Genomic DNA, 16,369 nt, shown 5'->3' on the forward strand with positions numbered 1-16,369 from the left:
TTCTTCCAATCCAAGAACATGGTATATCTCCCCATCTGTTTGTGTCATCTTTACTTTCTTTCATCAGTGTCTTATAGTTTTCTGCATACAGGTCTTCTGTCTCACTAGGTAGGTTTATTCCTAGGTATTTTCTTCTTTTTGTTGCAGTGGTAAGTGGGAGTGTTTCCTTAATTTCTCTTTCAGATTTTTCATCATTAGTGTATGGGAATGCCAGAGATTTCTGTGCGTTAATTGTGTATCCTGCAGCTTTACCAAATTCATTGAGTAGCTCTAGTAGTTCTCTGGTAGCATCTTTTGGATTCTCTACGTATCGTATCACGTCATCTGCAAACAGTGACAGCTTTACTTCTTCTTTTCCAGTTTGGATTCCTTTTATTTCTTTTTCTTCTCTGATGTAGCTAAAACTTCCAAAGCTATGTTGAATAATGGTGAGAGTGGACAACCTTGTCTTTTTCCTGATCTTGGAGGAAATGGTTTCAGTTTTTCACCATTGAGAATGATGTTGGCTGTGGGTTTGTCATACATGGCCTTTATTATGTTGAGTTAAGTTCCCTCTATGCCTACTTTCTGGAGAGTTTCTATCAAAAGTGGGTGTTGAATTTTGTTGAAAGCTTTTTCTGCATCTATTGAGATGATCATATGGTTTTTCTCCTTCAATTTGTTAATATGGTCTATCACATTGATTAATTTGCATATATTGAAGAATCCTTGCATCCCTGGGATAAACCCCACTTGATCATGGTGTATGATCCTTTTAATGTTCTGTTGGATTGTTTGCTAGTATTTTGTTGAGGATTTTTGCATCTATGTTCATCAGTGATATTGGCCTGTAGTTTTTTTTCTCTGTGACATCTTTGTTTGGTTTTGGTATCAGGGTTATGGTGGCCTCGTAGAATGAGTTTAGGAGTGTTCCTCCCTCTGCTATATTTTGGAAGAGCTTGAGAAGGATAGGTGTTAGCTCTTCTCTAAATGTTTGATGGAATTTGCATGTGAAGCCATCTGGTCCTGGGCTTTTGTTTGTTGGAAGATTTTAAATCACAGTTTCAATTTCAGTGCTTGTGATTGGTCTGTTTATATTTTCTATTTCATCCTGGTACAGTCTCGGAAGGTTGTGCTTTTCTAAGAACGTTTCCATTTCTTCCACGTTGTCCATTTTATTGGCATAGAGTTGCTTGTAGTAATCTCTCATGATCCTTTGTATTTCTGCAGTGTCAGTTGTTACTTCTCCTTTTACATTTCTAATTCTATTGATTTAAGTCTTCTCCCTTTTTTTCTTGATGAGTCTGGCTAATGGTTTTACAAGTTTGTTTATCTTCTCAGAGAACCAGCTTTTAGTTTTATTGATCTTTGCTATGGTTTCCTTCATTTCTTTTTCATTTATTTCTGATCTGATCTTTATGATTTCTTTCCTTCTGCTAATTTTGGGGGGTTTTTTGTTCTTTGTCTAATTGCTTTAGGTGTAAGGTTTGGCTGTTTATTTGAGATGTTTCTTGTTTCTTTTTTTTTTTTTTTTTTTTGTGGTACGCGGGCCTCTCACTGTTGTGGCCTCTCCCGTTGCGGAGCACAGGCTCCGGACGCGTAGGCTCAGCGGCCACGGCTCACGGGCCCAGCCGCTCCGCGGCATGTGGGATCTTCCCGGGCCGGGGCACAAACCTGTGTCCCCTGCATCAGCAGGCGGACTCTCAACCACTGTGCCACCAGGGAAGCCCTGTTTCTTGTTTCTTGAGGTAGGATTTTATTGCTATAAACTTCCCTCTTAGAACTGCTTTTGCTGCATCCCATAGGTTTTGGGTCGTCGTGTTTTCATTGTCATTTGTTGCTAGTTATTGTTTTATTCCCTCTTTGATTTCTTCAGTGATCTCTTGGTTATTTAGTAGCGTATTGTTTAGCCTCCATGTATTTTGGTTTTTTTTACATATTTTTCCCTGTAATTGATATCTAGTCTCATAGCATTGTGGTTGGAAAAGATACGTGATATAATTTCAGTTTTCTTAAATTTACCAAGGCTTGATTTGTGACCCAAGATATGATCTATCCTGGAGAATGTTCCATGAGCACTTGAGATGAAAGTGTATTCTGTTGTTTTTGGATGGAATGTCCTATAAATATCAAGTCCATCTTGTTTAATGTATCATTTAAAGCTTGTGTTTCCTTATTTATTTTCATTTTGGATGATCTTCTGTCCATTGGTGAAAGTGAGGTGTTAAAGTCCCCTGCTATGATTGTGTTACTGTCGATTTCCCCTTTATGGCTGTTAGCATTTGCCTTACGTATTGAGGTGCTCCTGTGTTGGGTGCATAAGTATTTACAGTTGTTATATCTTCTTGGATTGATCCCTTGATCGTTATGTAGTGTTCTTCTTTGTCTCTTGTAATAGTCTTTATTTTAAAGTCTATTTTGTCTGATACGAGAATTGCTACTCCTGCTTTCTTTTGATTTCCATTTGCATGGAATATCTTTTTCCATCCCCTCAGTTTCAGTCTGTATGTGTCCCTAGGTCTGAAGTGGGTCTCTTGTAGACAGCATGTATACAGGTCTTGTTTTCATACCCATTCAACCAGTCTGTGTCTTTTGGTTGGAGCATTTAATCCATTTACATTTAAGGTAGATATCAATATGTATGTTCCTATTACCATTTTCTTAATTGTTTTGGGTTTGTTATTGTAGGTCTTTTCCTTCTCTTGTGTTCATGCCTAGAGAAGTTCTTTTAGCATTTGTTGTAAAGCTGGTTTGGTGGTGCTGAATTCTCTTCGCTTTTGCTTGTCTGTAAAGGTTTTAATTTCTCTGTCAAATCTGAATGAGATCCTTGCCGGGAAGAGTAATCTTGGTTGTAGGTTTTCCTCTTTCATCACTTTAAATATGTCCTGCCACTCCCTTCTGGCTTGCAGAGTTTCTGCTGAAAGATCAGCTATTAACCTTATGGGGATTCCCTTGTATGTTATTTGTTGTTCTTCCCTTGCTGCTTTTAATATTTTTTCTTTGTATTTAATTTCTGATAGTTTGATTAATATGTGTCTTGGCATGTTTCTCCTTGGGTTTATCCTGTATGGGACTCTGCACTTCTTGGACTTGATTGACTATTTCCTTCCCCATATTAGGGAAGTTTTCAACTATAATCTCTCCAAATATTTTCTCAGTTTCGTTCTTTTTCTCTTCTTCTTCTGGGACCCCTATAATTCGAATGTTGATGCGTTTAATGTTGTCCCAGAGGTCTCTGAGACTGTCCTCAATTCTTTTCATTCTTTTTTCTTTGTTCTGCTCTGCAGTAGTTATTTCCACTATTTTATCTTCCAGGTCACTTATCCGTTCTTCTGCCTCAGTTATTCTGCTATTGATTCCTTCTAGAGAATTTTTAATTTCATTTATTGTGTTGTTCATCAGTGTTTGTTTGCTCTTTAGTTCTTCTAGTTCCTTGTTAAACATTTTTTGTATTTTCCCCATTCTATTTCCAAGATTTTGGATCATTTTTACTATCATTACTCTGAATTTTTTTTCAGGTAGACTGGCTATTTCCTTGTCATTTGTTTGGTCTGGTGGGTTTTTACCTTCTTCATCTGCTGTGTATTCCTCTGTCTTCTCATTTTGCTTAACTTACTCTGTTTGGGGTCTTCTTTTCGCAGGCTGCAGTTTCGTAGTTCATGTTGTTTTTGGTGTCTGCCCCCAGTGGCTAAGGTTCGTTCAGTGCGTTGTGTAGGCTTCGCGGTGGAGGGGACTGGTGCCTGTCTTCTGCTGGATGAGCCTGGATCTTGTCTTTCTGGTGGGCAGGTCCACGTCTGGTGGTGTGTTTTGCGGTGTGAACTTAGTATGATTTTGGGCAGCCTCTCTGCTGATGGGTGGGGTTGTGTTCCTGTCTGGCTAGTTGTTTGGCATGGGGTGTCCAGCACTGGAGCTTGCTGGTCGTTGAGTGGAGGTGGGCCTTAGCGTTGAGTTGGAGATCTCTGGGAGAGCTTTCGCCGTTTGATATTACGTGAGCCTGTGAGGTCTCTGGTGGACCAGTGTCCTGAACCCTCCTACCTCAGAGGCACAGGTCTGACACCCAGCTGGAGCACCAAGACCCTCACAGCCACACGGCTCAGAAGAAAAGGGAGAAAAAAAGAAAGAAAAAGAAAGAGAGAGATAGAGAGAGAGAGAGAGAGAGATTTATTAAAATTAAAAATAAATTATTAAAAATAAAAAAATGTTTAAAGTAATTTAAAAAGAAAAAGAAAACAAGAAAGAAGAGAGCAACCAAACCAAAAAACAAATCCATCAATGATAGCATGCGTTAAAATCTATACTTTAAAAAAAAAAAGGACAGACAGAACCCTAGGACAAATGGTAAAAACAAAGCTATACAGACAAAATCACACAAAGAAGCACATACACATACACACTAACAAGAGGAGAAAAAGGAAAAAATATATATATATATATATCTACATATATTAAAAAAGAAGGAAGACAGCAACCAAATGAATAAACAAATCTACCAATGATAATAAGCTCTAAATACTAAACTAAGATAAACATAAAACCAGAAACAAATTAGATGCAGAAAGCAAACCCCAAGTGTACAGTTGCTCCCAAAGTCCACCCCCTCAATTTTGGGATGATTTGTTGTCTGTTCAGGTGTTCCACAGATGCAGGTACATCAAGTTGATTGTGGAGCTTTAATCTGCTGCTCCTGAGGCTGCTGGGAGAGATTTCCCTTTCTCTTCTGTGTTCGCACAGCTCCCGGGGTTCAGCTTTGTATCGGCCCCGCCTCTGCATATAGGTCGCCTGAGGGCGTATCGCTCATACAGGACAGGGCTAAAGGAGCAGCTGATTAGGGGGCTCTGGCTCACTCAGGCTGGGGAGAGGGAGGGATACGGAATATGAGGTGACATTACAATAGCCTGAGGCACACCGTGTGTTCTTCCGGGGAAGTTGTCCCTGGATCACAGGACCCTGACAGTGGCGGGCTGCACAGGCTCCCGGGAGGGACGGTGTGGATAGTGACCTGTGCTTGCACACAGGCTTCTTGGTGGCAGCAGCAGCCTTTGCGTCCCATGCCCGTCTCGGGGGTTCGCGCAGATAGCTGCGGCTCGCAGCCGTCTCTGGAGCTCGCTTAGGCAGTGCCCTGAATCCCCTCTCCTCGCGCACCCCGAAACAATGGTTTCTTGCCTCTTAGGCAGGTCCAGACTTTTTCTCGGACTCCCTCCCGGCTAGCTGTGGTGCACTAGCCCCCTGCAGGCTGTGTTCACGCAGCCAACCCCAGTCCTCTCCCTGCGCTCTGACCGGAGCCCCCACCCGTCCGGCGGTGAGCAGGCAAGCCTCTTGGGCTTGTGAGTGCTGGTCGGCACTGATCCTCTGTGCAGGGAATCTCCCCGCTTTGCCCTCCGCACCCCTGTGGCTGCGCTCTCCTCCATGGCTCTGAAGCTTCCCCCCTCCGCCACCCGCAGTCTCCGCCCGCGAAGGGGCTTCCTAGTGTGTGGAAACCTTTCCTCCTTCACGGCTCCCTCCCCGAGGTGCAGGTCCCGTCCCTATTCTTTTGTCTTTGTTTTTCCTTTTTTCTTTTGCCCTACCCAGGTACGTGGGGAGTTTCTTGCCTTTTGGGAAATCTGAGGTCTTCTGCCAGCGTTCAGTAGGTGTTCTGTAGGAGTTGTTCCATATGTAGATGTATTTTTGATGTCTTTGTGGAGAGGAAGGTGATCTCCGCGTCTTACTCCTCTGCCATCTTGAATGTTTCCCCGTATGTTATTCTTTAAGCCCCAAAACTTAGAATCTTAAGCTATGAAAGCATCCAGTTTTCAGTCTTTTTATACACATTATTTACAATTTCACTGTCTTTACTCTCAAGTTTCTGAGTAACTGAGTGTAACGGTAAGAAGATCTCGTTTTTACTTAGAGAAGGGAATTCATCACTGGTGATGCCGAGCCGACAGACGCAGAATCCGAATGGCACAGTGAGAACGAAGAAGAGGACAAATTGGCCGTAAGTTTTTTTTAATGAGCGCCACTTGTGTTCTGTTTCAATGCTGTTAGAAATAAGATGGTTTGGGGTGGTGATCTAGTGGTTAGGATTTTGCACTTTCACTGCTGTGGCCTGGGTTAAATCCCTGGTCTGGGGAACTGATACCCCGTGCAGTGCGGCTGGTGGGGAAGAAAAAGAAATCTGGTGGTTTTCTTTTACAAAGAAAAGAGCTCCTAACAGTAGGTGCGGCTTCAGCCTTAGGATGTTTAGATTTCTTTATGACAGTGAAACTGGACAGCTTGGTTCTGTTAGTTAATGTGGTGAGCCAGACACAGTCCCCTTTTTCAGCCGTCTGTGGCACCTCTGCACAGTGGTACAGTGAGATAAGGCATCAGGGGAGTGGAGATTAAAACATCAGAAAAAGTCTTAGTCGAGAGAAAGCAAAAACCCTCAAGGAGAGCACAGCTGTGTCTGTAGAAGGGCAGATACTAGAGGGTGGGCGGTGGTGGGGAGAGCATACTGGAAACATCCGTGCCATCCTGCTCGGGGACCAGCAGTGACAGTGAAGTAGCCCCAGTGCATCTCACCACTTTACATTGGTAAATGGTCCTTTTGGTGATGTGCCCTGTCCATCACCTGCTTGCAGCCTTTTTTTTGGTGATGGGTATCATTCCAGTGCCACGGAAAGTCCCAAAACGACAAGGTGGACCTTGTTGGCCTGATTGTACACTTGGGAGTGGCTTTTCTACCCTATGGTATCAACTTCTGGGGTTTTTTGTTTTTGTTTTTTTAAGTGTATGTTAGTTTTGGTAGCTATACATCTTTCTGATCTTCTAAAAACATGTAGAATCTGGTGTAGTTGAAGCCATGCCTGTGGATCAATATAGTTGTGAATCAGTTCTTCATCGTGCGAGGAAAATCTGCCCCTGTTAACTTAAAAAGCCCCTTGTGATCATGTCCTTCTAAGAATCACATGTCAGGCCTGTGATGTTAGAAAAGACTGCCCTCCTCGTGGCTACATCGCCTTTCTCGTCACCCCCCTGATGTTCGCATGGTGCCTCTGTCCCAACATCTCCGTATCATTGGACGTGCAGCTTGCGGGGCAGTTTCTTGTTGCTGGAGATCCTGGAGTATCCCTCTGGTGGTTATCCCAGGAGGGACAGCGAGCCAGCGCCCCCCAAGTCAGGGGGGCATTGTATCAGCTCTTCAGCTCTTTTCCCCTTGGTCTGGAGTTACATCTGGCTGGAATGCCTTAAATGCTTTGTTCCTCAGAGACGTTGGAAACTGTGATGGGCACAGTGGTCTTGGAGATGCAGTTTCAAAGAGCAAGGGTTTTTGATAGAAGTTTACATGGGATTCTGAAAATATGGTCTGTATTAAGCCATTCAGTTATTTGTAAAGTTGTTGCTTCATGATAAGTATCCAATTTTGCATCTTATTTTTCTAGGGAGACATAAAAAATAAAGCAGTCATAGCGGAAAAAGAAGCAGCAGCAGCAGAAGAGCCAAACCCAAAAGGAATTCCAGAGTTCTGGTTTACCATCTTCAGAAATGTAGATATGCTAAGTGAATTAGTTCAGGTAAGCACACAGGCACATTCCCACTTGAGAGAAGACATTATTTATTTGTGAACTTTCAACCGCATGTCTAGCAGTTGTTGACTGTGGGTGGAAAGGTGCCTTCTGTGACCATAACTCAGGGAAGTCAGGGTCCCCGGGAGGCCTGGCTGCAGCTGGAGCCCCCGTGTGCCCTCGTGTAGCGGCCCTCACGGAAAGGCCTGCCACGCGGAACCTCAGCCGAGCTTAGGGTCGCTTTGTCTCCTGTAAAGTGTCTGTTGTCTCACCCCGGGAAGCTTGTTAACAGATTCCAGACCCTTCTCTACCTCACAGTGATGTGGACAAGCGAGAAGCGTGAGGGCGAGGGGTGAGAGTGGAGGAGTTGATACTGAGCGGTGAAGTGTGCGTGCGTGCGTGTGTGTGTACACATGTACCCATGAGCACGTTTACACACAGGCGCACGCTCGCTGGCACGCAGTCTTCTGTTTTGATTGATTTTTGAAATTTGAAATGGACCTATTGTGCCGCCTTGCTAGTTGTACAAGTATTTAACAAGTTGCTAATAATTTCTAATCATTTTCCTTGAAAAAGTCTTTTTTTTTTTTTAATGGGAATGGTCAAACTTTCTTTGTCTTGCCTTGTTGAGCTTTCTCTAATGAAATGGTGAACCAATTAAAAGGTAACAAATGTGACTTTCCCTGAGCTCAGTTATGGTAGAAGTTTCCAGAATTCAGAAATAGGTACTGCTCAGAAGTCCACAGAGGGGGCCATCTCTGCATTTGGACTTATTCCAGACGGGTCAGCACAGTGCTTTTATATCAGAGCACGGCCACAGGTGGCGTGCAGCTAGCTCGCTCTACTGCAGTTTGCAGAGGTTTCACAGCTGCAGTCAGAATGGTTCCAGAGAGTTGCTGCGTTGCTATGTCTGCTGCCTGCCTTGTTCAGTGCTTATCTGTAAGCCAGAACTGAAGAAAAGGTGGAGGGGATGCGTTTCTTACTCCCCTTCCAGACGGGGGGAACATTTAAAATACATGACTTAACAATAGCCTGTGTTTTCTTGTCTCATGTGAAAAGGTGCGGTTTAAGAATACTAGACCGTTGGGAATTCCCGGCGGTCCAGTGGTTAGGACTTGGCCCTTTTACTGCCAGGGCCCGGGCTCAGTCCTTGGTTCAGGAACTAAGATCCCATAAGCCGAGTGGCATGGCCAAAAAAAAGAAAAGAAAGAAAGCATACTAGACCAAGAATACTAGAAGACTAGAATGCCATGAGCCAGAAATTTATTGGGAAAATTGAGTAATATATGCTAGAACCAGATTCACCCTGCCTATAGGTTAGTCACTTGGGCAACTTTTAAAACTAAAGAGCAGCATCAGTGCCTCCCCACCCACAGGTCAGCGAGAGTTTGAGGTGTTTGTAGAAGCTCTCATGATTCCGATGTACCCCCAAGGGTTGAAAATCCCCATGCCGGCAGACCAGATGGAGAAGGGTGTGTGTGCCTGTCACTGGGACGTCTCGTGGAAGTGCAGGCTCTGAGTCAGGTCTGGGTGGGGCCTGAGGATCTTGGTTCCTGATGTGTCCCCCAGGTGATGCCCATGCTGCAGGTTGGGGGCACACTGTGAGTGGTGGCAGGAGTGTCACGAGGTAGGCTTTTTGGTGCTGGTTAGGCGACTTGATTGGGAGACCTAGCTCCTGGTGTTGCCTGGCCAGCCAGTTAGTAACCCAGGGATGGCGCTGCTGCTTCATCTGTAGCATTTCTTTGGTTTCAAGTACGGTCAGCTGTACTTGAATGAGGTGTCTCTTCCGTTCTCCCACCACCTCTGTCTTAGTATCAGTGCTTCAGTATTTATGCCACAGAGTGTCTCGCTGCTTTTCGTCTTACGGTTGTAAAAAGACGTGTCATTTTTTGAGTACTCATGTAGTATGCAGAGAGTGATGAAATCTGGTTTGGGCTGTTTATAACCTGAAGCAAGTAATGGTAGTAGGTTCCATTTTGGTCAGACATTAAATCCCAAAGGTGGGTTTGGCTGTAGGTCCTTGGGTTCTCTGTTGGTGGTGGCCAAGATAGGTCCAAAAGCAGAGTTTTGAAACTTAGGGAGAGCAGCTTTAAGTCAGTCCCTGAGTTGCTTCCACCGTTGGCCCTGAGTTTTGAGCCTGCTAACTTAGGGCTTTGCGTTGTGGTCTGGGCCACAGAAGGTCCTTGGCCCTCAAGGCATGAGGTTGTTGGAGGGGATCAAGAGCATCATGGCCGTCTCCTGGCTATGGGGGCACCCGTGGCGCTGCTAGCGTGACCGCAGTGGGCTTGAAGGTCCCAGTGCCGTGTATTTGGAAAACATGCTGGTGATACGTTTCGCCTTGGTGATTCTAGAACTAGGCATACGTGCTCAGCCACTGATACACGTGATCTCGGAGCCAAGTGTTTTCTGGCTCTAGAATTTAGGATTTGACATCTCAGACTGATGTGGCCTTTGAAAACTGCTTTGGACTTAACTTTCTGTCTAGAGACTTGGAAGGTGCCTTTGTTACTGCTTTTTTTGGGGTTTGTTCTATGCAGGCAGACCTCGGAGACATTGTGGGTTTGGCTCCAGACCCCTGCAATAAAGTGAGTGTAGCATTCAAGTGGGTCACATGAATTTTTTGGTTCCCCGGTGCGTCATAAAAGTTAGGTTTACACTATACTGTAATCTACTAAGTGTGCGATAGCATTATGTCTCAAAAATGTACGTACCTTAATTTAAAAATACTTCGTTGCTAAAAAATCCTAACCATTGCCTGACAACGCAGGGTTGTCACAAACCTTCAATTTGCAACAAGAACAACAACAAAAAAACCCCCCAAAACCCCACCAAAATATCTGTGAAGCACAGTAAAGTGAAGTGCATTAAACGAGGTCTGCTTGTGATGTAGAAAGAATTTAAAATTGGGAAGTTGGTAGTTATCAGGCTCAGCGGAACCTCAGGAAATCCTTTCGGTCCAGTCCCCAGACTTCCAGGGTGAAGTGACTGTTTCACAAACAAAGCGCCTCTCGTGAGTATGTGGTCACTGGGTTTCAGGTCCTGTGATTTTTTTTTTTCTGAGTTTTTCTCAGTTGGCCTTTCTCAAACGACAGGCCCTGGTGAACTTCCGTGTTTGCATAACGATGACTCGTAAAGGCATAGAGCCATCGTTAGAGGCTCTTCCGTAGTGCCTGCCATTAGGTCTCAGACTTGCTTTGTGAGTGTCCTTGACTGTGTGTGTTGCTGGATTTGGGCTATTTATCACCACGTGCCCTAAGCGGGGGGAACTGGCTGCCAAGGTCAGTAGCTTGTCCAGGTATTTCTTCTGATTCTGTCTCTTAGGAGATGCTGAGGACCAGCAGTCTTAATTGACGGCATTTCCGACCCTGTCTATACTGGCAGCTGGTGGGGCTGTGAAATCAGTCAGGGCTCTTGCCCCTGGCAATGAGCGCGATGCCCTTCTGGCTTGGCATTGGTGGTTACCAGTGCTCCGTGCCAGACAAAGGTGGCACCTCATTGCTGCCACCCTAAGACTGCTAGTGACTGAACAAATTTGGGTGGCTTCCTGGGAGTGACAAGGACAGAATTCCAACAGGGCTAATTATCCAGTGTCTAGGAGTAGGTGCAACAGTGACTCAGTGCGAACATGTGTGTTGTCTGTAAAAGCTCAGCAGAACTTTCGTTTCTTCTCTTCATGGTTAGGAATATGATGAGCCAATCCTGAAGCACCTGCAGGACATCAAAGTGAAATTTTCAGACCCTGGACAGCCTATGGTGAGTACTGATTGTTTGAACTCCTGGCTGGTGTCAGAAAGGGTCAGGCCACTACGGGTAAAGGGCTTAGAGCCAGAAATCCACAGCCAGCCATTCACTTGCTGGGTGACTGGAGTGCGACGTGTGTTCTCACATTGCGTCCCTGGGCCTCACCCGGCAGTGTGCACAGCCGGGCAGTAACTCAGTCCACCAGCTGTTCGGGGGCAGGCGCAGGAGTCAGGCACAGGAGGGGACTCCTCCGACGTGGCCTCCACTGTGCCATGCTGTGGCTTCTGGGCTAGTTTGTTTCCTCTGTCAGACGGGGCGATGTCCTCCTTCTCCTAAGCGTCCCCCAGGTTTGTGAGGGTGGAATGTATGTAAAACAGGCTGCAAAGGATGGTTGGTACGTATTCAAGTATAAGCAGCACTTTAACAGAAATCCAAGATACTAGTGAAGGAAATGTACTAGGTTTTACCTTCAAGAATCACTGCGGATAGATAAGACTGAAAAAATGTTTCCCTGCTCTTTGATTTGTCTGGAAACACATCTATCCAGAATACTTGCTCTCGTAGGCTGCCTACCAGTTAGTGAGGGGAGTTTGACCTAAGCCAGCCTGTCCTTTTCTGTGAAGCAGCCTTGAGACGGTGATGCCTGAGCTGGGGTCCTCGGGGAGCACTGTTCGTGACCTCCCAGTCTGCCTGTGGCTGGTGGGTTCCATTCCAGTGCCACAGCAATTCCAGCACCACACAACTGACTGCCTGCCTGGTGGCTCTTGGTTTCAGGTTTTGAAGACACAGTGCCTGAGGGCCGTGGGGCTGAGGCCCGGTCTCTTCCCACTTCCCCACCACAGAGCAGTGTGAGCGGGATTCCCTCTACCCTGGCCTGCGGGTGATGCCTGCTGGGGGCAAGGGGTGGGGGCACACACACCTGTATCTGTCCCTTTCCTGGTCTGCTCCACTCTGGAGGTGACATTCACACATCCCTCCGCAGCAGGTGGGGTGTGGACACCAGCCAGAGTGATGCCTGCTCACACGTTGGGGGTCACTCTGGTAGCTGAGGGAGCCCTTTCTTTCCTACGGCACCCAGGTTATTGCAGCGCCTTCCTCTTGTCAGTTTCTTCCCAGTAATCGCTCCTCACCTGTGCGAGGCTTGGCCACAGCATCCCCTAGAGGCCTCCTGTGGCAGAGTGCTGTAGTTTGCTGTGATGGGTGTGAATTCTCTTTCCCTGTGTGTGTGTGTGTGTGTGTGTGTGTGTGTGTGTGTTGCGCACGCGCACACACGCACGCACCTGTTTGATGATTTCCTTGGTCCATTCCCTTTCTTCCTCAGCCCATCTGTCTTATATTTTCCTCGGTCTCTTCTGTGGCCCATAGACAGGCTGGAGCCCTAGCTGTGGTAGACTAAGTCATTGTGAAAGTCATACGTGCTTGCATAAGAAAAGTTAGAAAGTATAGAGAAGTGTACAGAACGCTGTGCACTCTTTTAGAGATAACTGTCAGCAGCTTAGTGAATTTACCCATAGTCTCTGCGCTTTTTAAAATTGTTATGAAACGGGGTCTTCCCTGCCTGCCAGTACAGGGGACACGGGTTCGAGCCCTGGTCCGGGAGGATCCCACATGCCATGGAGCAACTAAGCCCATGCGCCACAACTATTGACCCTGTGCTCTAGAGCCTGCGAGCCACAACTACTGAGCCTGCTCTCTAGGGCCCGCGAGCCACAACCACTGAGCCCCTGTGCCACAACTACTGAGCCTGCACTCTAGGGCCCGCGGGCCACAACTACTGAGCCCGTGTGCCACAACTACTGAGCCTGTGCGCCTAGAACCTATGCTCCTCAACGAGAAGCCACCGCAATGAGAAGCCCACGCACCACAACCAAGAGCATCCCCCACTCGCCGCAACTAGAGAAAGCCCGCACAGCAACAGAGACCCAACGCAGCAATCAATCAGTCAATCAACAAATAAATAAAATGTCTAAAGAAAATAAAATGAAACCACTTTACTTCAGAGGGAAACACAGCCAGGGTGTTTGCCCCTCCCCAGGGTCACTCTGCAGGGTCACCATGTTTGTACCTCAGCAAAGTGGAATCCCAGTGTGTGGACAGTGTTGCACTGCTCTCTTCACCTCACGTACGCCCTACGGGGTGGAAAATAGTTGCTGCATCTGTTGGCTGTAAAAAGGTTCAACAGGGCTTCCGTGGTGGCGCAGTGGTTGAGAGTCCGCCTGCCGATGTGGGGGACGCAGGTTCGTGCCCCGGTCCGGGAAGATCCCACATGCCGCGGAGCGGCTGGGCCCGTGAGCCATGGCCGCTGAGCCTGCGCGTCCGGAGCCTGTGCTCCGCAACGGGAGAGGCCACAGCGGTGAGAGGCCCGCGTACCGCAAAAAAAAAAAAAAAAAGGTTCAACATTCCCCAGAATATGCCACTGCCACCACCACCCCGTTATAAATTGTTGCGTTATGATCAGCTTACTTGTGCCCCAGGCTTCTGTTTAAATTTCTGATGATTTCCTCAGTTTAGGTTCCTTTTAGTGTATAATTACTGGGTCGAAGGAGACAAACCTTTATAAGTCCCAAAGGTGGTTCAATTTACACTCCTGATGATGCTAGTGGTATCTTTTTACACATTTCTTTTTGTAACAATAACATTTCTTGGTTTCTTTCTATGTTGAAATAATTTCAAGCTTAGAGCAGCACTGCAGCAGCAGTACAGAGAATCCCCGTATGTCGTTTGCCTGGACATGAGTTGTCTGCTTTGACCACATGGGCAGCATTGCCTGGGGACCGCCTCCTCTCTGCTCAGCACAAGTGTCGGCAAAGGCAGTAGCAGCCGTGTTTACTTTGCTGGGCAGAAGAGATGGAATTTTACACTTAATTGCGAGTGTGGCTGGGCATTTGTCATATGTTCATGGCTGACTTGGCTGTAGCGGGGTGTGAGTGAGGTCGCCTCGTCCTTGGGCCCTTTTCTGTTGGACTGTTAGACACTTTCTTTAAATCATCCCCAGTTGTGTTTGACTCATTCTTGACTAAACAGAGGCCTAGGGAAAGAAGGAAAAGTAGGAAAATATGAAGAAAGGAAGTAGCACCCTTGGTTTGGAGAAATGGCAGGAGAAGGAAATGGGGAGAGAGAGAGGAAGATAAATAATTCTGTCCATATCTATATGGACGTAATGAAGGACGGAATAAAACAGTGCCATTCGTTAGCCCAGCCCAGTCCCCAAGGTGGGTCATCCACATCTGTGGTCACCACCCTCAACAGTTCTCAAGTAATAGCAGTCTCCACTGACTGAAGTCCAAGATAAAGATCGGGTTTATGGGGCCTGGGGTCAGGTCCAGGAGAGCCGTGGAGAGGGATTCCGCCGATGTTCTGATTCCCCATAGCTGCCTTCCTGTCCTCACTGCACTTTGGTTTTGCCAGCCTAGTGACTTGTGGGTGTTGACCTCCCTTCCCCTCCAGCCCACACCACGCTGGCAGGGGTCAGTGGAGACCTGGCCAGATCCCTGCCATCCCTTCTGAACACTGACAGGACTGCCTCCAATCCTCTTGGCCACTTGTGTCTGTACTTCCCAGGCCCTTGTGGCCCTTCTCTTCCTCATCCCCCTCTTGGGGGAGTTCTTATTTCACTTCCCCTTGTGGAAGTGGCTTGTTTTTAGTCTTCTTAATTTTTTTCTCAACTGATGGTTGTACCATTACAATAAAAATAGAAATAGCTAACATTTAGCAAGTAATGCCTGTAAACCTGGCCCTGTTCTAAGTGCTTCCATAGATTAATCCTCAAGTGAACTCATGGAGAGAAAGGGTTGTTTATTCCATTTTGCAGGTGAGGAAACGAAAGCATAGGGACGTGGAATAGCTTCCCAGAATCACGCAGCACTGACAGGCAGAGGCTGGCCAGACCCAGAGCCGGTCCTTTAGACTGTTGCTTACTTCCCCCAGGTTGTCTTGTCAGAAGGGCTGAGGTCAATATCTTTGCACATGCTGCTGCATCCATCCAGGTATCTTCCTGAAATAGGACACATTCCTCAAAACAGAATTATTGGCTCCCAGAATGTTTTTTATTTTGTTAATTTTTTGATATTGCCAAATTGCCCTTCACAAAGCCCTTTACAGTATATGAGTGCCCCTGGCTTCCCAAAACCCTTGCCAGTACCATGTGTTCTTTGGACATTTTGCACAGAAAGGGGGCGTCTCATTTTATTTTTCATCTATTTTGTTACTGTGCACACGAATATCTTCTGATCTGTTACTACTGCTCTGTACACCCGTTTGTCCATTCCTCCCGTGCGTGTCTGTAGGTCTGAAGAGTGCTTTGTGAGTGAAGGGTGAACTTGTCCTTGGTGTGGTTTGAAGAGGCCCAGTCAGTGCCTCCCCTTCTCTCCCCACGTGGAGTCTTGGCCCTTTCGCTGCGCGGCAGAGAAGGAGCTGCTCTGCCCAAGAGAAAGGAGAGGGGGACAGGGTTCTGCTGTCGCCTTCTGCCTCCAGACCCCCGCCCTGCTGTGCTCTCGGGGAAGGGAGGGTGGGGCGGCAGGGAGAAGCCACACTCCTCAGGAGAGCTTGTCCTCCCTGGGAGGGGAGGTGGCGGGGCCCGAAGGGTGACGGGTATTTGCCCGCCTGCTGCCCTGCTTTAACTCTGTGCTGGTGCTTTTGCAGTCAGCAAGTTCTTATGTGGCAACACCTGTTGAGCTTTTCAGTCATGGTTTCTGCCTGTGGTGTCATGCTTAGGGAAGAGCTGGGTTCCAGTAAGTACTGTGTGATTCATAAAGTCGGTCGCTAATTAGTCATAGATTTTAAGTGGTGCTTAGCCCAGTTTCTGTCTTTTTTTCCAGTCTTTTGTATTAGAGTTCCACTTTGAATCCAACGACTACTTTACCAATTCAGTCCTGACAAAAACGTACAAGATGAAGTCAGAGCCAGATAAGGCCGATCCCTTTTCCTTTGAAGGTCCTGAAATAGTTGACTGTGACGGGTAAGGAAATGCCATTGCAACTTCTTTTTCTGAAACAAAAGCAGGAGGTGGTTTTACAACTTTACAAGTAAGATGGAAGTTAGGAATAAAGCAGAAAGCCTTTAATCTGTTTAAAAGCCCAAAAGACAAAGATGGAAATTAAAGAGTCTCTCTGGGAATATGATGACTG

At 46.6% G+C, this 16,369-nt stretch overlaps 1 protein-coding gene and 1 non-coding gene across 7 annotated transcripts in view; both read left to right on the top strand.

Annotated features, from left to right (window-relative positions):
• The window catches only part of NAP1L4 (nucleosome assembly protein 1 like 4), a 63,612-nt gene that overhangs the window by 33,440 nt on the left and 13,803 nt on the right, over positions 1 to 16,369 (top strand). For all 6 annotated transcript variants that reach the window (XM_033861392.2, XM_033861394.2, XM_033861390.2 and 3 more), the window contains 4 exons: positions 5,867 to 5,953; positions 7,380 to 7,511; positions 11,184 to 11,255; positions 16,061 to 16,200. In XM_033861392.2, the coding sequence (XP_033717283.1) occupies positions 5,867 to 5,953; positions 7,380 to 7,511; positions 11,184 to 11,255; positions 16,061 to 16,200 (431 nt within the window). The remainder of the gene's footprint in view (positions 1 to 5,866; positions 5,954 to 7,379; positions 7,512 to 11,183; positions 11,256 to 16,060; positions 16,201 to 16,369) is intronic.
• On the top strand, positions 11,906 to 12,032 carry LOC117313451 (small nucleolar RNA SNORA54). Its single transcript, XR_004527959.1, has one exon. It is a non-coding gene; the product is annotated as a small nucleolar RNA SNORA54 (small nucleolar RNA).

This window comes from Tursiops truncatus, chromosome 8, assembly GCF_011762595.2.
Source record: "Tursiops truncatus isolate mTurTru1 chromosome 8, mTurTru1.mat.Y, whole genome shotgun sequence".
In the NCBI taxonomy this organism is placed as follows: Eukaryota; Metazoa; Chordata; class Mammalia; order Artiodactyla; family Delphinidae; genus Tursiops; species Tursiops truncatus.